This window comes from Pogona vitticeps, chromosome 2, assembly GCF_051106095.1.
Source record: "Pogona vitticeps strain Pit_001003342236 chromosome 2, PviZW2.1, whole genome shotgun sequence".
NCBI lineage: Eukaryota > Metazoa > Chordata > Lepidosauria > Squamata > Agamidae > Pogona > Pogona vitticeps.
Window position 1 is genome coordinate 185,928,217 of NC_135784.1, and position 25,496 is coordinate 185,953,712.

The window sequence follows — 25,496 nt, forward strand, 5'->3', positions numbered from 1 at the left end:
CTCACGACATGCCCGAGCCAGCGTAGACGTCTATCAGGACCAAGCAAATACAACATTGTTAAGCCAGCAGGCCTTTGCATGATCCTTTTTAGAATGTTATGTTACATAAAAATTGGCTGTAGCATGGGAGCATGATGTAAAATCCCCAGTGTGATCATGATGGCATTTTGGAATTACGAAAGAAATTTTAGTTCTTGATCCATGAGATTATGTGCATGTAAAATGTGACGTTATTAATTATCATCTTGATGGGTGAGATTTGGAAAGGGTGTTGGCTACTTATATTAGTGTATGGAAAGATCAATATGGCAGAAAACACTTCTGCAAGTTGAATCTCTGCAGCTATTTAATTTGGGTTGCCATATTACCTGTTTAGTCAACGGTTACCTTTATTTTAGCCAAGCACCCAGTGCCTGTTTAGAGAATCAGCTGGCTCAGATTAAAGATACAATCAGGTGCAATAAGGAGAGCATTTATTATTTTGTCCACTGCAGGAATGGACTGGTTCACTTCTTTTTCCAGTGATTAGATGACATACCATATTTTTCCGTGTATAAGCCTATATTTTTATCTATAATCTTTAGACTAAAAATTGAGGGTTGTCTTATACACAGAAGTAACCTGAGGAGAGAACAAAAACAAGTGGAGGGGAAAGCAGGGATCAAAGCGATTCTGCAGCGCTTTTATCCCTTTCCCCCTACACTTGCTAAGCCCCACTTAGATTTCTTAATTTTGGATTAGAAAAGTGTGTGGGGGGTGTCTTATACATGGGGGTGTCTTATACACAGAAAAATATGATAATTGCTGGATCAAGCCAGCCTTTCCCCAGAGCATTCCTGCCGCAACATTTCTGGATCCCTGTCAGGGGCTACTACTTTTTTTGGTACAGGTAGGATCACTCAATTTTCATTCATTTCCGGCATGTGTGATCGCTGGGGTTGAACCAAAGTGAGCTTCCTGGTTTAATTTCCCAGCTGGTTTCAATACCGTGTTTTCCCAAAAATAAGACAGGGCCTTGTATTAATTTTTGCTCCAAAAAACGCATCAGGGCTTATTTTCAGGTGGTGTTTTATCTTTTTCATGTACAACAATCTACATTTATTCAAATACAGTCATGTCATCTTCTTCTGGTTGCTGCACAATGGTGGAAAGCGGGGTTTCACTTAACTGGGGCTTATTTTGGGGGTAAGGCTTATATTATGAGCATCCTGAAAAATCATACTAGGGTTTATTTTTGGGGAAACAGGGTATCACCATGTCATTAGTGGATTAAACAGACATGTTAACTACTTAATGATATGGGGAAACTGGGAAATTCAATAGGGAAATTCAAAACTTCCTTCCTCTGCTCTCCCATGAAGCAAAGGGAGGAAGCAAAAAAAATTTTTTTAACCGGTTCAGGCAGTGTTGATGCACTGCATCACTTGGATAATTTTTTTAAAAAAAATTGAGTCTTCCTCCCAGAAGAGCACCCAAAATCCAATGAAACAAAAAAAGGAGGAGGGAACAGGAAGTGGCAAGGATGGAGCTTGACTTCAGACACAATGACTCATGAGGAAGCCCTCACTGTGGGCAGTGAGGCTTCCGCTCAAAGCGAAAGAGAGCGAGTGGGATACCAGCTTTGATCCGGCCTTGTTATGGCTCTGTTTTAGCTGGGCTGTTAACAGAGGAGTAAAACCCATAGAAATACAGTGGGGTAGAATTCTGCCGAAACAGGTCATGGGGGGGGGGAAATGCCATCATTTCCTCACAAGTGTGACCTTCACCCCACCTCAGCCCACCTTGGGGTGCAGCTTTATCTGGGCAGAGGCACAAATGATGCTACAAAGGAAGGCAGCTGAGTTCAGTCAGGCCCAGCTCAACCATCAGCAGCCTGGGACAGCTCACCATCTTCCAGCCCAGAATTGAGTGGTTGAGGGAGGTAGGCCTGATCTCCCCCTGCTGGGCTGCTTCCTGTCTCCTTAAGCTTAGCTTGGCTAGCTGTGCCAGTGTAATACCCACCTGACACCAGCAACCCTTGCAAGCCTCAGTTTTCAAAGGAGCAGGCTCAAATAGAGGTGCTCGAAGCGAGTATGCCATTTGAATCCAAGGATCATACGGCCTACTGGGCCTCTACCTGATATCAAGCGACCCTATTTGGCCCACTCCAGCTCAACCTATATGTAGACAAGCCCTTATGACTCTCTCCCAATTCATGGGTAAATGTTGCCCTTGTGAGGTGGCTTGCTCCCAGCTGGTCTGCAGACAGCAGACATCTTGTTGTAAAGCTGCCTGCAAAAAAACTGCACAGAAAGCAATGGAATGAGAGGAATGAACGCTGCCGGCTGTTGAAACCAAACCAGCGAAACCAGCTGGGTGGCGGGTGGTAGTTAGGAATACACTTTCTGTTGAGGAGAAATGGCAAAGAATGTTACTTCCTAGTTATCATAAAAAATTATCTGAAATACCTTGTTTCCCCGAAAATAAGACCTAACCTGAAAATAAGCCCTAGTCGTATGAATTTTCAGGATGCTTGTAATATAAGTCCTACCCCCAAAATAAGCCCCAGTTAACTGAAACCCTGCCCTCCACCATTGTGCAGCAACCAGAAGAAGATGGCATGACTGTATTTGACTAAATGTAGATTGTTGTACATGAAAAATAAAAAATAAAACATCCCCTGAAAATAAGCCCTGATGTGTGTTTTTTGGAGCAAAAATTAATATAAGACCCTGTCTTATTTTTGGGGAAACACGTAGCACCTTCTCTCCCCCCACCCCAATTTCTAAAGTTTCCCCTTAATTTTCCTCCACATAATCCTCCTTGTAGAAGATTCCTGCAGTATTGGGGACAAAATACTATTATATTTGTTCATATGTGCTAACAAAATACTAGATTGTACTTACATGGCTCACCTTTTCTTATTTTATTTTTAAAGGAGCTCGGTATGGTAGCTATGTTACCAAGGCCAAACAGTAAGCTTTTTGACAAAGCTGGAATTTTTACTTTGGTCTGATGCATTAGACTATACCATTTCAGTTCTCATATCAGTGATCTCTAAATGATGTCATGGCTGAAATATATTGGAGAAAACAAAGCAACAATAAATCATCCTACTTTACATACAATATAAACCTCGTGACTTGAACTTGGAGAACTGGAATATTATAATCCTGTAAATATTTTAATTTTTCACAGGCATACAGCACCAAATTGTAAGAAGAACAATTCTAATCAGGAAAATAGGATAAGAAGGGGCTTAATTTTTACCTCCCTGGCCATTTTCGTGACCAAAGGGATATTCTTTTAAAAAAAACACCCTCCAGTTTATGTATGTGAAATGTTATGCTTTTGTACCCATGATTCAAAAAGCCATGGAAAGGCACAATATTGCTCACGTTTCCAGCACGAAAAGGGAGGATTAAGTTTTATTTTTTAAAAAATAGTTGTTTGTAAACCATCTGCCTGAACATCTCTGAATTTGGCACAGAGCAAGAGTTGACTGCTACCTCTGTGCCAAATGTGGTGCTAATTTGAGATACCGTTTCAAAGTTATACGTTTCTGTTTGGAGTGCCTCCCTTTTTTTAGTTGCTTTGTAGGATGCTGAACTGTGCTGTTGCACGATATCAATTGCTGCACTCGTGTGCAGCAATAATACACTGTCACCATCACATGAAAGAATAGTATAAAGCCTGAAACATTTCTTCAAGATTCCTCTAATAATGCCTTGAAATGCCTCTAAAACTAACTTTTTTAAGTACCGTATTTTTCGCTCCATAAGACGCTCCTTTCCATAAGACGCACTATTTTTTTAGGAGAAGAAAACAGGAAAATATAATCTGTTTTCTTCGCTTCATAAGACGCACAGACTTTCCACCCCCCTGTTTTGTGGGGGGAAAGTGCGTCTTATGGTGCAAAAAATATGGTAATTAGGTGAAAAATGTGGGTTACTCATTACTCGCAGCTACTATAGTTACTATATTAGAGGTAACTGCATTACGTACAACTATTTGCTTCTAAGCCCTGCCCTAGACATGTGGGACTTAAAGCAGCTGCCCAAGGGCCTCTGCTCTTAGCTGTGCCCACCTCACCACTGTAAGCACTTTTGTTATTGCTGTTGCACAAAAGGAAAGCCAATGACTTTTCTGTAAAGCAGAGCACCAGGCCTTTAGCCAAAGGGTGGGAAATGTGCAGGGTTTTTTTGTTTTTGAGACTTGTGGCGAATGTCTGGCTGCTTCTGGTTCTGAGTGTTTAAACAACCCATGCATTTCTGAGGTATGCAGCTTATGGCTCTTGTCATTGCCACAGGGCTCCACCACAACATGACAGAGAGAAGAGTGTCAGGGAGTTAGAGGACTGAAATGGGAACCGTCTGGTTAGGCTTTAGCAAACCCCTGGAGCCTGCCCACACTCATGCTTCACGGACACACGCTGGATGGCATCGACATGGGGGACACCTGCTTTTGTCTGCTGCATTTTGAACTTTGCCTTCCTGTTGCTGCTCCTGCCGTTTCTGCTGTAGAAACCCCGGCTCGAGGGCAAAAGAAGTCGAATGGCTCTCAGTTCTATGCACTTTTATGTCGGGAATGGAGTACCATTTGCCTCTCCGTCTCAGGCAGCAAAGTATCCTGGGCTCCGCTTGGGTGGCAGCTGTATCTGAGTCTCGTGGCCCCCGGCTGCAGCCGCTTGAAAGCAGTGCAAATCATGAGTCGCCTTCTTGGCACAGCTTTCAGGATCGGGTGTTTCTTTAAACATTTGATGGCAGGTGGTTAAAGTTACACTTAGCCAAGCAGCGAGAAGCCTGTGATCAGCACCATTGGCACAGCCTTCCGAAAATCTATCCTGGCTTCATGTTCAAAGTGTCATTGCATGGCTGCCATAATTGTTGGAATGCAAAATTTTCTGCACACTCAAAGAATGGCATTTCTTAAAGCCTTGTTTGCCTGCAAACCACATCCTCTGGTCTACAAGCCCACTTGCGCATATCAAATAAAATAATGGCAGGGGTCAGTGTAACTCTGATGAGGCAAAGGCCCCTGTATCATTTATAAGCCTTCACCACATGGAATGTATCAGCTAGGATTATCTGTTCTCTGAGACTGCTGGGGAAGCCACTAACAAAGAGTGCGGCACCTTTGCCAGAAGGCACAGGCACCTCCTGCCAACCCTATGGATCTCCTCCAACCCCCAGGAAAGCAGGCCTTGGCATGAGATGACACAAGGAAGGAAGCAGAATGCTCTCAGCTGCTCTCCACAACGATCACAGAGATACTTCAAAATGAGTTCAGTTCAGCGATAAAGACATGTCTTTCACCCCTCGGCGGAATGCACTGCATGGTTAATTCACGTTGTGGTTTCTCAAAATAGCTATGCTGTCTTATTTCCTCTAACAACTTTAGTGCTGAGATTAAGAAAGCAACCTGCTTGCTCCCAGCACAAGTTGGTGGGGCAAAACTTTAAACACCCTTTTCTCAGCCTTCAAATTGGCAACTACTAGACCAGGGGTGTCCAACCTTTCACATTCCCTGGGCCACGTTAGAAGATGAAAATTTGGTTTGGGCTGCATGGGGGGGGTTAGCCCTAGCCGTCCTCCGCAGCCCCGCTCCAAGTGCACTTACCGGCAGCTGGATCTCAGACAGCAGAGGCTGCCAGCTTCAACTCCGGCAGCATTATGGGGCTGGGAGGGGGTCCACCTATTGACGGGGATGGCGCAATGGAGTCACACAGCCCCCTTCTCCCCTCTTGCTCCTTCCTTCCTTCCCTCCCCCCCACTGTTGTGACGTGCCCCAGCTGCATTCCAGCAGTGTAACTTGAAACTTTGGTATTTCTTTAAAAATAAAAAATTGCACTGGGCCGCATTACAAGCCGACCTGGGCCGCATGTGGCCCTCGGGCCGCAGGTTGGACAAGCCTGTACTAGACAAAGGGATAAAAACGTTTTTAGATCTGTCAGTAGACTAGTATTTATTTTTTTAAAAAAAAACTTTTGGAAACATAGTGATTTCTTTATTTGTTCATTTTGTTACATTGGTAAAGAAGCAAACATTCATACATAACTAAGGAGAAATCCAGCAACACCATTCATTACAAAGTAGGCACAGAAGCACAATCCCATCTCATCCCCTCCAGAGAAGCAAAGGCTGGTTGTCATGGATATTAGAGCGGGAAAGGGGGGTTAATATTACTTTCTGGGGGTTAATATTGCCAGTTTTCAGAAAAAGAATACATTTCAAGAATTAAAAAGAGTTGAGAAAAGTTACTGATAAAACCAGCTGAGAGATCCTGAGATTTATTTATTGTTGTTGTTGTTGTTGTTGTTGTTGTTGTTGTTGTTGTTGTTTCTTACTTGCCTTCCTAGAGGATTTAAGGTGGCTTAAAATATTAAAACATCCAATATTTATACAGTACTTTTAAAAGTATAATAAATTACTATAATGTTAAAAAAGCTATTAAAAGCACTGTCCTATTAAAACTAGCGCCTAAAATAGTTCAAAACAATTCTGAAAGCATATTAAAAATATTTTTAAAATGCAACCTGTTCTCTCACAGGCAGCCCATTTAAAAAAGAAAAGCCCACCTGAGGAGAAAAGTCTTTGCCAGCTAGCTGAGGGAGAGCAAAGAGGGGACCAGCCTGATCTTCCATGGAGAGGGGTTCTGCAGTATGGGAGCAGCAACAGAGAAGGCCCTCTCCCACGTACCCACCAAATGCACCTGTGAAGGTGGTGGGACCAAGAGAAAGGCCTCTTCTGATGATCTTAAAACCTGAGCTGGCTCATTTAGGGAGACACTGTACCTTTTCTTCAGGTAGCTTGGACTATACAGTAATCATTTGAATTGTACCTGGGAATAGGCCAGGTAGGACAGTAATTTAAAATACTGGAAGATCAAGAGTCGTGTTGTCAAAACTGCTGTTCAAAAAATTACCCATGTGTGACATTGCAACTGACCTAGAAGACTTCTAGTAAAAGTCTTGTCAGATCTACTCAAAACTAAATCTTATCCAGTTTTCCCTATGTAGAATGTGGAGCAGCATGGTGGATTTACCCACTCTGTTAGCAGAGGAATGAAGAAGTGAGTCTTTGATGTTGTGGGGGAGGTTGCTGAGACTGGCAACAGTGCTGCTAGAGTAGACGAAAGGGGAAAATAGCAATTGGATTTTTAACAACTCTTGCTCCTGTTCGGGTTCACTAGATGTTTTAACAATGGGTGGTGATACAACAGAGGACAGGCTGGAAAGTGTGAACTCCCAGAGAAAGATATCAGTGATGCCTCACCTGATATCAGCTAATCAGATTCACTGAGGGATTTTTAAACTGCCAGCAAGAACTGCCTTTATCTCCCTTTTGGTTGTTCCTGTCTCTTTAGCTGGTCATTTGGGAGAGTAGATTGTAGGACAATGGAAGCAGTGAGTAGAATCAGAGTGTAATGAGCTAGTTTTCGTCAAGGATTTTCATTCTGCTTGGATATGCTCCTTATCCCAAAATGATTGCATGTATTCTCTTGCTTCTTGTACCGTGTCTGGTTTTTTAGGCTTTAAGTGATGTGTCCTGTGTTGTTGTTGTTTTAAACCTTGCATTAATTTTTGCTTTAAATGTATTGTAACTTTTTCCCCTTACAATGTAATAAAGTTCATCTCCTTCTTAGATAGGATCTGGCCTGCCCACCCATCTGCTTGATTCCCCACTTAAGCAAGGGAAAAGGAAGAGGTGGCAACTACTCACTCAAAGTTGTCGTTTTTGGAAGAGGTAACTGTGCTACATATCAGGCAAAATCCAAAAGGGAAAACAAGACAAGACAAAAACATGTGGCACCTTAAAAACTATTACATTTTAATATGAGAAGTGGATGGGATCCACAAAAGCTCACATTAAAATATAAGATTCAGTCTTTAAGATGCCATATGTTTTTACGTTTTTATCTTGTTTTGTTTTGTTTTGTTTTTCCTTCGGGATTTTGCCTGATGTACTGATTCAAAGTGATATAAAAGTAAGCTCCACTTTCAGATCTTCATAGAGGCTAGCCAGGGCTTAAGTTTTACAAAAGCCTGCCTGTAAATGAACATGTGGTTGGTTGGCAGTGTGCTACCCAATTTCTGTGAAAAGAAATTATTGTTTCCCAAAATGGGTTTTAACTCACTGACCACACCGGTGAGTAAGCTCAGCTGGAAGCTATAGTTAAGAACAAGTGATGTTCTGCCAGTTTCTCATTCCAATCTGTCTTATAGTAGCTTGTTACTGCCCTTGTCCTGTAAATGTGTGTGTGTTTTTTCACCTCATTGTATAAGTAATGTTAAAAAATGCCTGACGTAAATTATTTTCTTTTAAAATCTCCTTTTTTTGCTACAAGAGCCACTTTGGAAACAGTGAGAAGAGTGTCCTTGAGTCTCTGTCTCATGGATCTGAGCAGATGCTTACAGCCATAATTTTGTGAAAGGTCAGGGATAAGAATGTAATTGTCACATATAGTACTTTCTGCATACAGTTTTCTTCTGATCCCAATGCTTACCACTGAACCCTCGGTCATGGTTTTTCTGGGAGTGTGGTATACAAAGGTAGTTGCTCCATTCACACAACAATCTGCTGTGTGAGTGGTTCGACATTTGACATTTGAAAAGAGAGCTTAAGGATGTCCCTAGTCCCTCATTATGTAAGTTGGTTTCAACCCTTTCGGTTTCAACCTTTGTGCTCTCAGGCTGCACAACAAAGATAAAGCAGAAGTGTACTGGTGCTGCATTATGTTGGGCACCCAACAGGATTCTGTCCAGAGACATTCTGGATTACACTGCATGCCTCCGAAGAAGTGACCTACATTCCATGAACTCTCATGCTAAAGACGTTCACTCTTTAGTGCCACAGGACTGTTGCTCTTTTTTTTTTTCCTAATAAATTCTAAATTTTCAGAAAACAGCTTTGTTACTGTATGTCCACTTTATTTTAGAAGTGAAGTAAGAAAGACTTGTTTTGTTTGTTATGTGCCTTTAAGTCAGAACTGACTACTAGACACCCCAATAGGCTTCCAGGATATATGAGATAGTTAAGGAGTGGTTTCCCCGGTTCCACTCCCCCAGTGAGCTTCCATGACTCAGCAGGATTCAAATCCAGGGCTCCTGGGGCCTTGTCTGTCACTTTATCTGCACACCAGGTATCGAGAAAGACTTAATGGTGCATAAACCATGGAAGGTTTAGTAGGTTGATAGTTGATACATAATTATAATGATTTACACATTTCAGGAGAAATGCTTTTTATATGTCTACAATTCACCCTGTTTTTATCCATGAGACACAGAGAAGCAAGAAACTGCTGGATGGTGTGGTAGAGCATGAAAACTCTCCTTCAGATCCACCCACCACCATGCTGTCCTTGTAGTCAAAGTGGTTGACATACCAACATCAAAACTGTTTTTCCTTTCTATGTGTAGCAGGACATAGCACACTGTTTTGTACCAGTGCTGTAAAATGTAAATCTGACACAGTGGATGTTTAATGGGCATGTCCTTTATGACATCTCTAGTGATACACAGTGGACTTTTGATGAGCATGTTGTATGACATCTCCTGAGACAGGATCATCTTCTGGAGTGCAAAAAAAACCCCATGTTTAACAAATCCTTTTTAATTATTATTTTGTAATGAGATTAAAACAAGAGAACAAAATGGCTGAGTGCTAAACTCTTTACTCTTACTGACCGAGTGATGATTCTATAGCATCACACATCAGATCATGTTAAAACTGTTGCAGAGTTTCGAATTTTGGTTAAATTCTTTTAGCTGCACACCAGAAGTGCAGGGACTAGCAGAGCAGCTTCAAGTTCAGTTTCATCCCTTTTCCTCATCAACTAGCGGTTACAGTCTCAATAACTCACTCTGAGGCATTGGAGAAAGAATATAAAGGTGTCATTTACTTACAATTGAAGAAATCACATAGCAGACTAAGAACAAACTGACTGCTTGCAACAACAGGCCTCAACAGACTAACTGACTGCTTTGACTGACTCCAACAGACAAAGGGGGGGGGGGACATTTGCAGAAAAGTGTGGCTCTCCTTGAATTCAGAGGCAGTGAAGGAACCATTGGTTAGCCCTGTTAGAGATTGACAGTCACCCCAGCCCATAAAGGCCCTTCCTGGCATCACCTACTAGAGGCAGCATGCGAGGCTGCAATAACTCCAACAGAAACAAAATTAAAAGGGGTAATATTTTAATTTTTATGTAAACTGGCAAACTTGCTCTCATTAACCTGGTAGGCTACAAGGAAGTAATCATTTTAGTGCTAGACCTGCGGTAAAACATATTTTTAACACAAGGGCTTGGCAGGAATAAATAAAAGGAAGTACTTGATTGTTCTCAAAATTGTAGTTTGAAATGGCTGGTTTTATGATCAGAAGGGGGTGCACGGAGGGGGCAGCAAATATGCTGGGAGAGTGTGTGAAAAGGGCAGAGGGTTAGGGTGGAGAGGTTGACAGAGAAGAGGGTTGGGAGAAACGGATGAGGCATTATGAGAAAATATTGCTGTTTTTATCATCCGTGTGGACAAGGACATCAGAGCATCCTGGAATGAAAAAACCTTGAGTGTATGGCTGTGTAGTGCAAATAGGACCATTATGAACCACAAATACAGGGATTGTACAGTAAGGTGTTTCAAATCACTATGTCTAGATTAGTCCTTGCTTCTCAGTTAATGTGCGTTTATGTGACACTGGCACAAGCATGGGAAAGGGCTGGCCTTGGGGTCAATCCGGTCTTAAACATTTGCAGAGGTGCATTTCCTAGGCCTGTCGACCCTGCAACCCCGCTTTGTTTTTCTTTCAAAATTGAGCAAGCAGGTTGTTTCTGTTTTCCTTGCTCGGTCCTCTCTGTGGGCGAGCTCAAAGGGAGATGGTAACCAAACAGGGAGAAAGCACCATTGGCCATTTTGCCCAAAGGGCTACTGAAAAAGAGATAGTAGGGACCCCTTCGACTTTACAGTGTGCTCTATTTTGTTATAGCTTAACTTCCTTTCTTTCCCCTGTACATTCAAACTTCTCACTTCCCTTTCCCTGTTCTTTTTTTTTCCTTTTAAAAATGTTTAAACAATCAGTAAATCAGATATGGAAGTGGTGACGGTGAATGGTTTTCTGTGAAAGACAAAGGGATGGACAGACTAGTTCCCTGAAGGGAATGGCAGAGGAAGAAAACCAGGGGACATGAACGCCTTTCGTCATCAGCAGCTGTAAAATTGGGAAGGAAGGTTAAAAAAAAAACACCCCACATTTTCTGTAAATAATAACAACAGTAGAAAGACAGTATTGGGGGGGGGAAGGAGACCCCAGTGAATCCTGAGGCTGACAGAGCACCATTTCTTATTGTGTTTCTGCTGTCAGGTGTGCAACAGACTTTTCCACACACTTGAGGAGAAATATACTAATTTCTCTCAACATGGCCTCTCTCTCACACTAATGGGCGAAGCTTAGCTGTGTAGGAGATAAAAGGGCAAGCCCGAACTTTTGCCTCCACTTTAAGGAGGAAAGGAAGCCCAGAAAAAATGTTTCAACCCAGAGAAAAGTAGTTAATGAGCTCCCTTGGTTAATTTTTTTTTTATAAGCCAGTAGCCCTCTTCCTTTCTGTCTCTGACAGGAAGAAAGGAATTCCCCTTTTTAAAACTGAGCTTCTTTTAATCATGGCTTTATCTTGCCCCCTCATGTGACATTATACAGTACACCGGAGCCCAAGCTCAACAACCTGGTGCTACAGAGTGCATGTTTTATTTGTCCCATCATTTCTTCTGAGGTGGGGAAACCTAACTATTTCTTCTTTTTTATGTATATTGAAATAATCCCTAAAAAAGGTAAAGAAAAAAAAATCAAGGGTATCAATAATTAGAGCGTCTTCCTCATGGGAGCGAAAGAGAGGCTACTCAGTAGATAATCATTACAGTAATTTCCCAAGTGCAATCAACAGAAAGAAATGGCTTGTACAATGTTTGAAAAGGGGAACGATTTGATGACCTTTGGGAAGATACTTTGCTGGTGAATAAACATTATGGGGAAATGAGCCGTACTTTTGCTTAGGCTGAGAATTACAGGGGTGCCTCACTAGACGATAATCCGTTCCACTGAAATTGCTGTTTAGCGAAATCATTGTCTAGCGAAAAGCATTTCGCCATTGGAATGCATTGAAACCTGTTTAATGCGTTCCAATGGGGAAGAATCGTCGTTGTCTAGCGAAGATCGGCCATAGGAAAGCCGCTTTGTGAACCGCCGATCAGCTGTTTAAATCACTGTCTTGCGAAGCTTAGGTCCTGAAAACACCCGTTTTGCGAGCGCGGAGGGAGCTGTCAAAATCGTCATCTAGCAAAAATTGGTTTGCAAAGCAGGGACCAAACATTGTCCAGCGAAATTCCCCCATAGGAATCACTGTTTTGCGAATCACTATAGCGATCGCAAAAAGTCAATATCTAGTGAAAAAACTGTCATGCGGGGTAACTGTCTAGCAAGGCACCACTGTACTTTTTTTTTAGAGAGAACAGGAAGAAGGACATAAGCAGGTGCCTTTTAAAACAGGCAGAGTAGATCAACATTCTGCCTTTGGTTGCCTTTAGCATTGTACAAAAACGTGCCATAGGAGCTCAAGGAGCCATCTTGCCTAAACGGTTAGCTGCATAAAAATTGGGGCTAGCCACTGGCTTTCTGCAGTCTTGTGCCTCCAAATGTCTTCCCCCACTCCTTTCAGTAACCCCCCCGATAAATGCCCCCAACATTGTTCCATACATCTCTGCCCAACCACATACTTTTAAATCAAGGAATATCCTGGCAGAATTTTGTAATTTATTTCATCCCAAGAAGTGTCATTTGGCTGTTGGTTCTTTGCAAATGCTGCCCCCTGGTGTTCATCTGGAGGACTGGTGGCACTCTCCCATTTTGTAGGATGATGTAGTAGACCGTTCTTTCTTGTATTTGAGGCTCCATGCTGTATATTACACACAGTGGCGAACACCATGGTTCAGGAAACACCTCACCCTGAAATCTTTCCATGTTTCTATCTCTTCAAAGAGTCTGTCTCCTGGGCATGAGGTGGTCAGTACCATCTGACGGTGTCCATGGATGGTGTAGTTGGCATGCAGCTTTGAGCCCCTCACTGCACACCGCAAGAAATTGTTCTTCATCAATTCCAGGTCATAGGCACCTGGGAGGGCCTTCATGTAGTTCCCAATGAAGCTGACGCCATAGCCTTTGCTGTTGTAGCCCAGAGTATGAGCACCAACCCAATGCCAACCTCGTCCTTGGTAGACGTACCCGTCGCCGCCGATAACAAAACTGCAGGAATAAAAAATGAATGTTGAAGGAAAGATTGTGGTGGAAATGGCTAGTGGGATTTATTTTATTACGTTTACTCTGGATTTTGGAACAAAGATTTTTCTCTGGGGAAAAATAAAGATTTATCATCTGATCATGGAAGGATGTATGATTTCGCTGACTTTATTTTTTTCAAATGAACAGGGCTTTTTGTAGATTAATTTCTCAGGTTACCTCTTTCACAGAAAGTAGCAAGACACCTTCCACTACAATGAGACGTGGCAGCTAATTGCCTTTAAAGTATATTTCCTGAAAAAAAAAGAACAATCTAGAATTTATAATTTTGTGCTGAGAAAGCAGACCTAACTATTTTTTAAAATAAACTGAGAGCCAAACTATACATTACAAAGACCACATTGTGTCCCTTCATTTGGGAAGATGTTAATATCTGAGAAATCAGTCTCGTAAGCAACATCTGCTCTAGCTCCCGAAAACCAGCCACAAAACAAAGCGAACAAGCTTGAAATGAAAAAATCTGCTGTGAAACAACTATTTTAGCACCCTAGATTCTCTCTTCTGGATCTTATTGTTCAGGGCACAGAGGTGGAGTCAAACTCCACTGGACCCAAGGAGAACTACTGCTAGGTATGATTTTTCACTGCTGCATGGGAATGGATAAAACAGTACTTTTTCCTATTAGCAAGAATTAAATTAGAATTTTTTAAACACTGTAAAGCAGGCTTGTCCAACCTGCGGCCCGAGGGCCGCATGCGGCCCAGGTCGGTTCATAATGCGGCCCAGTGCAATTTTTTATTTTTAAAGAAATTCCAAAGTTTCAATTTACACTGCCAGCACTTGCAGCCGGAATGCGGCTGGGGCACGTCACAACGGTAGGGAGGGAGAGAGGGAAGGAAGGAAGGAAGGGAGGGAGGGAGGGAGGGAGGGAGGAAGGAGCAGGAGGGGAGGGGAGAGGGGGGCTACGTGACTGCATTTATTTATTTATTTATCTATTTATTTATTTATTTATTGCGCCATCCCCGTCAATAGGTGGACCCCCTCCGGGCCCCATAATGCCACCGGAGTTGAAGCTTGCACCCTCTGCTGTCTGAGATCGCAGCTGCCGGTAAGCGCGCTTGGAGCGGGGCTGTGGAGGATGGCTAGGGCTGCGCCCCCATGCGGCCCAAACCAAATTTATGTGCGGCCCAAACCAAATTTTCATCTTCTAATGTGGCCCAGGGAAGGTGAAAGGTTGGACACCCCTGCTGTAAAGTTTTGCTTTTGAAAAACATGTTTCCATAAGACACAACTTTCCCACACAAAGCAGAAGGTTCTTTGCATGCACACAAAAATGCTACCATAGAATTTTTCACTAAAGTCTTGAAGTGTGAAAAATGCACAAAAGGTTTGTGTATTATTCTATTCTACTTTAATATTGTAGTGCAATGACTGTGCCATAAACATATTGATAACTCTATAGCGCTAGAGAAAGTTGCAGTTTTCTTTACCCATTAAATGTTTTGTTTTTCAGTGAGCTCACATCTGCAACTAAAGTGGTAGTGTCCAGATTAGAGATGTGTGCTTCGTATTCATAACCAGGCAACAAATATAAAGCACAGCAGCACAGCTGCCACTGTGGTCCAGTCCCACCTCCCAGCTCGGTTCACTTACTGGGCTCTTCGGTGTGCATGCGTCCAACAGTGACAACTTATAGGTTTTAAAAAGTAATCATGCAAGTGATTCTAACTGATTTGTAGGCCATCTCATATATATATATATATATCAAACACACACACACACACACATATATATATATGAAACTTTTATGGGGAAGAAAATGGAAGAGGTGTTTCTTTCAGGGTACATGATTCATGTACTTCTCTTGCTTTCCAGAAAAGAGCCTCTGAAACATTATTAACAGAAGAGGGCTACAAGTACGGTAAGTTTTATATTCTTTTGTGTTTACTACTTCCATGTAGCCATCCCTTCATCCTGTTGTGTGTAAAATCACCTGGGCAGTGCCTACAGTGGCCCAAGTGGAGAGCCAAGAAAGAAGGATATCTGCCTTTCAGGCAATGTGTCCCTTCTTCCTTCACCTTGGAGGGGAGCCCTTCTGTCTGATGGGAGGAGGCTCAAGCAAAGCAGGACAGACAGTGTGAACAGGAGGAAGGGAGAGAAGAGAGTAAAAGGGAGGAGGAGGAGGAGGCGACAGCGGTGGTGGAAGTGTCAGGTCAGTGATGGTTGTCCTCACTGGCCAGAGAGGACCTGAAATAGCTAGATTGCACTGCTCACCTGTAGCCAATGTCATCCCAGCCGCGGATATCCTGGTGGAATCGCTGCATGGAGCGCATGTCCGCTGTACATGCTGAGAAGGTTTGGCATGGCTTTGAAGGGGTGCTTGTATGGTGGATGTATACAAAGTGTAAGGGCAGCTTGAGCTGGGTTGGTGTTCCTTTGTAGGGCCGAGCCCCCCACATGCAACGAGGGATGACTGCAGGACACTCTGGGGTGGGGTGGGGGAAGGATGGAGAAAAACACACAGGTTGAGGAGCAGAACAGCACACCCCCACACCCCTGCCTAGCATAGATGCAAACATGGCCAAACGCTCCATTGGAGCACAGCATTCAGGTCAGATCTAACTGCATACAATTGCTGAGAGGTGTGGAAGGAGCCCCATGCAGGGCACAGAGGGGCTTTTCTCTGCATGCATTTCGAGTTTAAACTCTACATTGGTGGGATTCTAGGGTGGGTTGGTTTTTGTTTTGTTTTGTTTTGTTTTTGACTATTATATACTACATTCACAGTAGCGTCTATGGTTCAGGAGCAGATCAAAAAGTGTTTGCTTGCATCCCAGACGTGCCATTGTTAAGGGAGACCTGCTGGGCACAGCTGTTCTCAGTTGCCCATGTATAGGAGCAAGGAGTGTCTTCCAAACATATAGACACTGTTTCCACATGGCAAGTATTTTCGTGTGGGGTGTCCTATCTCATGCTGTGCTCTGAGCTCTACTGCAGAAGAACCAGAAGTGAGATATTATTATGATGGAGTGTAAAGATGGCAAGCATAATGGGATCAGGCCTTGTGGCATCATCTTTTCTTGATCCCTTTTACTGCGCTTCTTCCTTTGCGTTTTGTGTTCCCTTTCTTCACCAATCTCTCTGCGTTCCATCTAATGAACTGAGAACTTGGGGACAAGTACTCATATATCTGTTACCAGTGCAGCTACTGTCAGCTATCCTGAGTTCTAGATTAGAACGGACTGCACGTCTAAATGTGGTTTGTTTTGAATCAGTGCAGTGCCAGAGTGGGGTGAGGACACGGCAATCGCTCCAAGCCCTTAAAAGGCAGCCAAAAATAAAAAATAATAAACAAAATCAAGAGTGAGACATACCTACATACAATGCCATGAACTCTTCCGCAGCCTGCCTTGCAAGTAATGACACTTCTTCACTCGTCATGTTTTCAAAGAGGGATGCAGTTTCATTCTGCTGTTGAAGTAGCTGCAGGGAACTCTCCACTTGCTCTCTCAGCTTCGCCTCGTTCACCAGAGCTGCAAAGTTTTTCCTTCGGAAGTTGCTCCGCAACTGGTTTTCTCCCTCCACACCTTCTTCACCATAGTAATCATTCAGCAGGGCACTGAGGTTGGATGGTAGGCCAGCTTTTTCTGCCACATAAAAGCCCAGAATAAGGCCATCCATGGCACCGTTGATAAAAGCATCCGTAAAATGTGACGGAGGACCCATCAAAGTGAACGTATGGGGTGCTGAGAGGTTATCCCAGCAGCCGTTGGGACCTAGGGCTACCTGGCTCTGTTTAGCGTGAAAGAGGAGAAAGGACATGGCGAGGTCCATGGCGATTGTTGTGGCAAAGAGGGGGTCTAATGCGAGGTGAGGCTTTAAATGAGAGCTGTTTGAGGGGCCAGTGTCCAAAGCCATGGCCAACCACGGCCTCTCCTGCTTCTTCTTGGATCCATTTGCTATTCCAACAAGAAGGGGCCGGGGTGAAATTGTAGTGCCATCAGGAGCCAACACCACTCCATGTTCTACCAGTGAGCCATCAACTGTCTGATTCTCCAGGCGCTTGAGGAAAGTCTTCTGCTCCTGGCTCAAGAAAGGCAAATCCAAGGGCATCAAAGTCATTGGGCCAGGAAAGAACTGGCACTTCTTACTTCCACAATATGCCAGCTCCTGGAAAAGGTCAACCACAGTCACATTTGGGGTGTCTTTCAGAAAGAATTCCAGATCTTCCAGAATTCCAACCACTGAGTCCATGTGGAATGTCAGATTACCTGAAAAGGGCAGGGTGGAAAGATCACTCTGGCTTCTGGCAAGTAGGCAATGTGATAGATCAGGCAAAAGACAAATTCTTAAAGAAAGCATGCTGCTTATATACCACCCCTTAGTGCTTAAAGCTGTCTCTGGTTGGTTTACAATTTATTCATGCAGGCTACACACTGCAGCCCCCGCTCCCCCAGCAAGCTGAGTATTCAATTTACCGACCTTAGAAGAATAGAAGTCTCAGGCAACCTCAAGCTACCTGAGACCGCGATTGATCTCAGGTTGTAAACAGAATCTTTGCTGCCGTATTGCAGTATAACCACTGCGCTACAAGGCTCCAACAACATTTGAGGCTAAATTCTTATGTGGAGTGTACAGATGACAAGTGCTTGGAGCACAAACAGCTTTCTGGCATATGAGGCTTGTTTGCAATGATTTCAGCCCTATTCTTATTCTGTCAGGTACCTGAGGGTGAAAAATATGATGAGCTACCATGTAGAAAAAAATGAACGTAAGTGTGTATGTGTGAAATTCCTGGTAGTTTGAATGATGTATACACCGCAGGCCTGGTGAAGTATGGCCCCAGTGGATAAAACTAAAAGCATTAGCAAAGAAATTTCATTCCCCTATACCATTTTTTTGGAGGGGGGGGAGAATATGAGATGTCTCAGCTCAAATATATCCTTTCCAAAATGATGAATTTCCCTATTGGGTCTCTCTTAGGATACAGCAAACAAAATCAATCAATATTTAAAACTTGCTAAATGCCAGAAATATTCAGGTCCAGAGGAAACCATGTAAACAAATATTTATTTAACAGCAAGTGGTATAGCCCTTCCTATATTCTCTGATTGTAACTACAGTCCTAATTTATAAAGCCAATGCTGAGGGAAAATATGAGCTGCAGTCCAGCAGTGTCTGGAGAGCCATATAGTCCCCGGCCCCATTTTAAAAGAGAAAACTGGATTGCCTTTCTCTATTTTAAAAGTAAAAATAGTACATGTGTTTCAAAAAATAGGGTACATAGGATAATTTTCTCCTGCTTTCCAAAGCCACAGTCATTTAGCCCGTAGTAACCTTGATTCACTTCACAAATATATGCCGTTCAATTGCCCTTAATAGGACAGAGGCTACAGACATATTCTCATTTATCTGGGAGTATGTCCCAGACAAGAGGCTTTTGAAATATTTCAAATATCTTTTTTGAAAGATCCACTGGTTGCTGGAGCATGGGATGGGAGAAATATGGATCCAGATAAACTGGAAGCTGTAAAGCGAAAAATTGAATATATAAAACATTGAGGTGCTGGGTGCCGGCAAACTACAATGGAATGGAACAGGATATTTTCCGCCAAACAACTACAAATTGTTCTGCTCTGGAAATGACAATTCCAGAAGAAATGGTAAAAGGTAAAGGTAAAGGTTCCCCTTGACAATTTTTGTCCAGTCGTGTTCAACTCTAGCGAGCGTCGCTCATCCCCGTTTCCAAGCCATAGAGCCAGCGTTTGTCCGAAGACAATCTTCCGCGGTCACATGGCCAGTGCAACTTAGACACGGAACGCTGTTACCTTCCCACCGAGGTGGTCCCTATTTATCTACTCATATTTGCATGCTTTTGAACCGCTAGGTTGGCGGGAGCTGGGACCAGCGACGGGCGCTCACTCCGTTGCGTGGATTCGATCTTACAGCTGAAGATCTACAAACCTTACAGCACAGAGGCTTTTGCGGTTTAACCCGCAGCACCACCACATCCCTTGAGAATAAATGGAGTGGCTCTAATACTGAGGCAAGGCATGGGGCAGACAGTTAGGGTCTATAGCACAAGATCTGACCGAATAATGTCAATCACATCCTGTGGAAAACCTATCAACATAACCATAATTCAAGTCTATGCTCCAACTAGCAATGCTGAAGAAGATGAAACTGAAAGTTTTTATGAGTTGCTGGATAACTCAGTGACTCAGAGTGTGGAGCCACAGGTTAAGAGTTCAGTTCCCTGCTATACCTCCTTGACAGGGCCTGGACTTGATCATTCATAAGGTCCCTTCCAGCTCTGCAGTTCCAAGAATGTTGTTGTTGTTGTTAATTCAGGAGGAAATTAATCACGTACCAAACCAAAACATGCTTATAATCAAGCTTGACTAGGATGCAAAAGTAGGGAACAAAGCAGAACCAAATGTTGTTGGAAAAATTGGCATAGGGGACAGAAATGGAGCAGGAGAACAATGTATAGAATTCTGCGAAGCCAACAATCTGTTTCTTGCAAATATATGCGTCAAACAACCAAACAGATGGCTGTACATGTGGACATAACCGGATGGCCAATCTAAAAAGCAGATAGACAAACCTTCCCAGAACTCATCTACACCTTAATGTCCTGTCCAGCTCTGGGTCTGAACGGATGACACGTTTGTCCTGCCCTGCTCTAAACCAGCAGAGTAACCCAATGCCAGTTAGCTGTGATCATAAGGGAGACTGAATCAGCCTGTATACCTGACGAGAAATGTTGTGTGTAGTCAAACGAAGCCCCCAACCCTTGCAATTAGGGATAGCTGGACCAGCACAGGGAGGGGACTGAGATAAAGAGAGAGGGAGGGAAAGAGAAAGGAAAAGAATGTCACTCTGTTTTTGGTGAGGCCGAGTCATGTGCAAGCCATGGAATTTTTCCTACAGTGCTAGAACCAGATTTCTCTGGTCTTACCAGAGCAGGAAACTTGGACTCTTGCGATCTCAAATATCATCCCCCCACCACCTCTGTTCCTATCTCTGCTGCTCTGTCCACCTGTTCTTTTCAAGTGCACTTGTTTATCCCCCAGGAAGCTTGATTAACCCCATTTGACCTGGTCCTCAGGCAAATAACCCACACTCAAGAGAGGGTGCTGATCATGCCTTACCCACTCTGGCCACAGAGGCACAAAAAAGTGCAGGCAGGAGTCCCAGCCCGATCAGGAACATCTTGTCAGCAAGGTGAAGAACGGCCTCTGATAGTGGAGCCAGCTGGCACCTGCGACTGGCAGGGAGAGAGGGAGGGGAAAGCAAAAAAACAAATCAATGACAAGGGGGATGGGCCACTACAGGAGGCCTGAAGGCCAATGGGGAAGGGAGGAGGAGACCTGTGCAGAGCATCTCCCCCCCCATACACACATACAAACACACTATCATGAGTGAGGAAGCCCGTTGGTAAGCAAAAGAACTGGAACCCCGAGGAGCCTCCTCCTTTGAGCAGCAGTTGTGCACACACTGCCTTTTCAGATACTTGCAGGTAGGGTTGTAGAACAATAGCGGAAGGCAATTCTATTGGTCCTGCCATGCAAATCAGGCTTTCAGGTTCTCATAGCATCTGAAGCGGAATATGCAAAACTGACATTGTTGCTCTGTCAGACACTTGGCTTGCTTTGCTGCAATAGATCTGTGAATATACTAGCGTGGTGTTGGTGTACACAAACATTGCCAAAGAGTACTCTACTGTTGGACCTGTTTTCATTCTATTTGGGTGAGAAAAGATACGTTCTTAACCACATGGGACTGCTCTCTAGCTTTACTCCTCTACATTCACTGGAAAAACACTAGACGGGTATTAAATAATGTTATTGTTGTTCAGGAGTGCAGTAACATTAATGTGCAGCACAGCAAATCGACATTCTACATGGCAATTCAAAAAATGGGGGTAGCCCAAATTAATAAATTATAATGCATTAGCGAAGGCTTATAACTTTGAAACTGGAATTCAGAATTTGGCACAGATGTAGCAGACAGTCTGTTCTTCCTCTGTGTGAAATTTGGGGGAGTTCGGGCAAAGGGTTTTTGACTTACGTTTTTTTTTTAAGTAAGTGTTCTCCCATGTGGAAACATGCGACCCTAAACATTATCTTCTTTAAAATAGCTCATACAAATTGAAAAGACCAATCTTGCTTGTCTCGAAAGGGAATGTTTTGTCCCACCCGCTTTTTAACATTTTGAAAGAAACCAGGCTGAAGGGGCTGAAATATTTATCCCAAAAGCCCACAAAAAACAGAAACGCTTTTCAAAAGGGAAAAAACAACCACACAGACCGAAATTGGGTGCAACTGGCTTGCCAGAAAGAGGACTCCATAGTGGATACATTGTTGCAGGATCATGAGTCTCCAAGGGAGATGTTTGGAGAGCAATGAGATATCACAGAAACAGTCAAAAGATGGGTTGGTGGTGTGGTTTTTTTTCCCTTTTTTTTTTTTTTTGAAGAGTTAAAAAAACCCAGACTTGCTTAAAAAAATAATGGAGTGACAGTCCTCCAAAAAGGGGAGCATTTTGCCATACGAATCCAGAGAATTAGCATACAATTTTGGAAGGCATGTTGCTGCTGCTGCTGCTGCTGCAGTTTTCATTTAAGCACTCTCTGGGTGCTTTATGTTTGCAACATAATTATGCAAGGAACACCTTGGCCCCCAGGGAGATGGTACTCATTTTACTGACCTCAGAAGGATGGAAGGCTGAGTCAGTCTTGAGCCGGCTACCTGAACCCAATGGGATCAGGTCATGAGCAGAGTCTTGACTCAGTACTTCTGCAGCATTTCTGAATTACAAAAGCAGTTTTTCTGAGTGCTTTCAGTAAACATTCTCTCAGGGTTTCTGAGACGAGGCTCCCGACACAAGTCTTCAAAGGGGAAATCAACACCAGATTGGGGCTATCTGAACATTTGACTCTGTCAGGCAGACCCAAATAACTGACTTTCAGGGGGGAAACTTTTTAACTCCTTTCTAGCCATTAAAGGATTCTGTGTCAGCCTGTAAAAATATTTTAAAAGATACTGAAAATTCAGAAGCTCACTCGTTTAAACTGTGAAATTACAATTTTTCGCTTTGAAGCTGGGAATGGTCTTACTCGATGTTAACAGATATCCTATATCCTGTCATACCTTCAATCATTTTACCTGTCTCGTCATTATACAATTGATAATTAAGACACCAATGATGTTATATGCCATCATGTCAATATGTGGTGATTGTATGAGTTGTGTTAGGCTGTTCTCTCTCCTTGTTGCTCCCATTCTTAACAATATTGTATTTTCCATTAAGTTGTCTCAGGTCTTGCAAACTAACAGCTGTGTCTTCCTATACTGAAAGAAGGATATTAGGTCTTCTTTTCTTCATACTCCCCCCCCCAAGTCACTTGCCCCAGCAATATTGTTTTTTCCAATCAGGTCTTTATTGTCATTTTATGTACATGGTAAGACAGACTCAGTTTACTCATTTTTGCTCTAGTGAGAGTTTAGGCTTGGCTTGGCTTGGCTTGAGTACCCAATTTTTTTTCTGGCTTTCTGTGGTATCTGTAAAGCTCTCCTCCAACACCAGATTTCAAATGAGTTGATTTTTTAACTCCATCTTTCTTCACTGTCATTCTTTCACATAACATGGATGTTTTTGATATTGGTTTCCAGTGACAATCTTTGCTAACTCCCAGCTCTCCCTTCTATTATGTCAAAAGGTATGGGGATATCTTTTAGAAAACATGCGTGCAGCATATTTGTAGAGCTTTTGTTATGATATAGCTTTTCTTCCTCAGCTTGCCTAACTCAAAGAAAGAGTTTGGAAATTGGAAGATAGCTTTCAACTCTGGATTCTGCAGAGCAGGCATGGTTACATCAGTTTACCTTAGAGGCTCAAGGGTGTCTATGTTTCATTCACTCACACTTTTGCTTCACCATTACATTAAGTTCAAAACAACCCTTCAAAATATTTTGGCAGAGAGAGACAACAGCCACATCCCAACTGTTCTTGCTTTGTCTTCCTCCAACAACCATGGCACAGATCATGTGCTCATCTTCTGGAGTCCTCTATCACTGGGTATGAGCACATGAGGGAAGTTTCTGTTGGAATTTGTGTGTAATGCAGGTAAACTTAAACTTCCATTTTAAAAAGCCAGGAAATTCAGTTGTTCCAAAAGAAAGAAAGAAAAGAAAAGAAAACAACTCCAGTTTGTGAATGTGGGATATTGTGCTTTTTTGCCCATGATTCAAAACTCCAAGAGATGGCCCAATATTGCTGCACAATATCATGCTCACATTGCCAGCAGGGGAAAGGATGCCGAGCTTTACATACCAAAGGACAGCCTGAATGTTAGCAACATTGATGAAGGAACAACTTAATAAAGGAAAAGCAAATATAGCAAGTCAAGATGGTTTACAGCAGGGATCCCCAACCCCCGGTCCACGGCCTGGTGCTGGTCCGTGGGCTTCCTGGAACTGGGCTGCAGAGACGGATATCCATCCCCACCCCCACCCCCACACATGGTGGGCATGTCATGCTTGTGGAGAGGTGTGTCACGTTCGCAAAAGGCATGTCGTGCCCGTGCACATGTGTACAAGCACGACACTCCCACCCATGGGCGTGACATGCCCACCCGCGAACGCAGGGGTGTCCCCGCAACCCACACACACAGAGCCTGCACCCCCCCAACCAGTCCAGGGTCTCCAAAAGATTGGGGACTGCTGGTCTACAGGATGCCCTCTTGTGCTCACTACCTTTCACAAAGTGACACCAAGCAAGGGAAGATCCCAAGCTGATTCCTTTTTTCATCAGTTAACCACTTCTCATTCAGACACAAAGCAATTATCCTGTGTGTGTGTGTGTGTGTGTGTGTGTGTGTGTGTGTGTGTGTGTGTGTGTGTGTGTGTGTGTGTGTGTGTTTTGGACACTAAGGGGCAGCTTGTGGTAGAATCTGGACAGGACACCCCAAAATGTGAGTGTGTCTCCTTGGCTTCACACAAGAGCTACCTTGGCTTTATGCCAACCCTTCATTCTAGACACACCATTTGATGGCCTCAGCTAGTACTAATGGAACTGCCCCACCAGCAGCTTCCCTTCCACCAAGCATCTGATAGAGGGATTTATCCTCCGACTCCACGTAAGAAAGCAGTCGTTCAAAAAAGATGAGTTCGACTATATCTTCTGGATATATTTTTTTTTGAAACTCTGCCATATCCTACCTCATTCTCCCAGGGAACATTGCAGGTTAACATGGTAACAAAATAGAAGAACTAATACATTTGTGTACATTGGACTAAATCCATGGACTTCTTTTGTTAGCTACTGAATGGAACAAGAGAATATACCGCAATGCATATGCTGTAACAATGTGTTTTCTGTAGTGTTTTGTCTCTTGTCTTTTTTAAACTTTGCAAGGATCCACAAAGGCTTAATAGCAGCATGTTTTCTAAGAACTTCATGACTCAGATCCATATTGTAGTAAAGCTATTAAAATTAATGGGGCTTACATTAATCATGACTCTCATTATTGAGTTGAATCTCATTAATTGAAATATGTCTATGTCTCTGGATCCAACAATATTTTAATTTACTTTGAAGCGAAATGAATGAAATGTGCCAGAGAAAGAATTGCCTAAATGTGTTCTTATTGTTGTTATGTGTTGTCAAGTTGCTTCCAATGTATGGCAATCTTAAAAACATTTTCAATGTACAGTACGTGAGATTTTTCAAGAAATGTTTTACCGCTGCAATCTCCAAGCAAATTTCCATGGCTGAAGAACAATCCAGGTCTTCTAGGGCCTAGTTTGATCTTCTGTCCACTATATCTCACTGGCTCTCTTTTTAAGAAAGATCTAAATATGATTTGATAACAAATATGAACCAATTTCCCCCTTCTCTTGATTTTCCTTCCTTTCATTCTATCTAAATTCTGCTGTTCTGAGATTTCACCAGACATGGCCTATGAATTTCCAAGACAGGCCAAAATCCTGTTGCATAAGTTACACCTGCAGTAGGGTGATGATGTCACTGGCACTGGACAATTTTTACTAATTAAAGATTTCCTATTTCTTTCCTGTGGCTTTTATAATTCCTGTATAATTAGTTTCATGCTTGCAAGCCATGAGAGTCCTGGGATGGAATCAGCAAGTCTTTAACTACCAAAAATCTTTCCCCCTGCTTTTAACATTATCACTGTTCCACGGGCAAAATTTACACAACAGGATTTCA

The 25,496-nt window shown here is 43.0% G+C and overlaps 1 protein-coding gene across 1 annotated transcript; it reads right to left on the reverse strand.

Annotated features, from left to right (window-relative positions):
• Positions 1–9,856: 9,856 nt before the first annotated feature.
• PGLYRP2 (peptidoglycan recognition protein 2) lies at positions 9,857–23,767 on the reverse strand. Its single transcript, XM_020791667.3, has 4 exons — positions 20,417–23,767; positions 16,637–17,533; positions 15,537–15,747; positions 9,857–13,268 (listed from the first exon to the last, which is right to left on the reverse strand). The coding sequence occupies exons 1-4, from the start codon at positions 20,475–20,477 to the stop codon at positions 12,929–12,931; spliced, it is 1,509 nt and encodes a 502-aa protein (XP_020647326.3). The 5' UTR covers positions 20,478–23,767; the 3' UTR covers positions 9,857–12,928.
• Positions 23,768–25,496: the final 1,729 nt, after the last annotated feature.

Coding starts and splice junctions, on each gene's coding strand:
- PGLYRP2 (XM_020791667.3), bottom strand. CDS start 20,477: ATGTTCCTGATCGGGCTGGGACTCCTGCCTGCACTTTTTTGTGCCTCT. Junction 17,534..20,416: donor TGCCTCTGTGGCCAGAGTGG/GTAAGGCATGAT, acceptor TGCCCTTTTCAG/GTAATCTGACATTCCACATG. Junction 13,269..15,536: donor TGGGATGACATTGGCTACAG/GTGAGCAGTGCA, acceptor TTATTCCTGCAG/TTTTGTTATCGGCGGCGACG.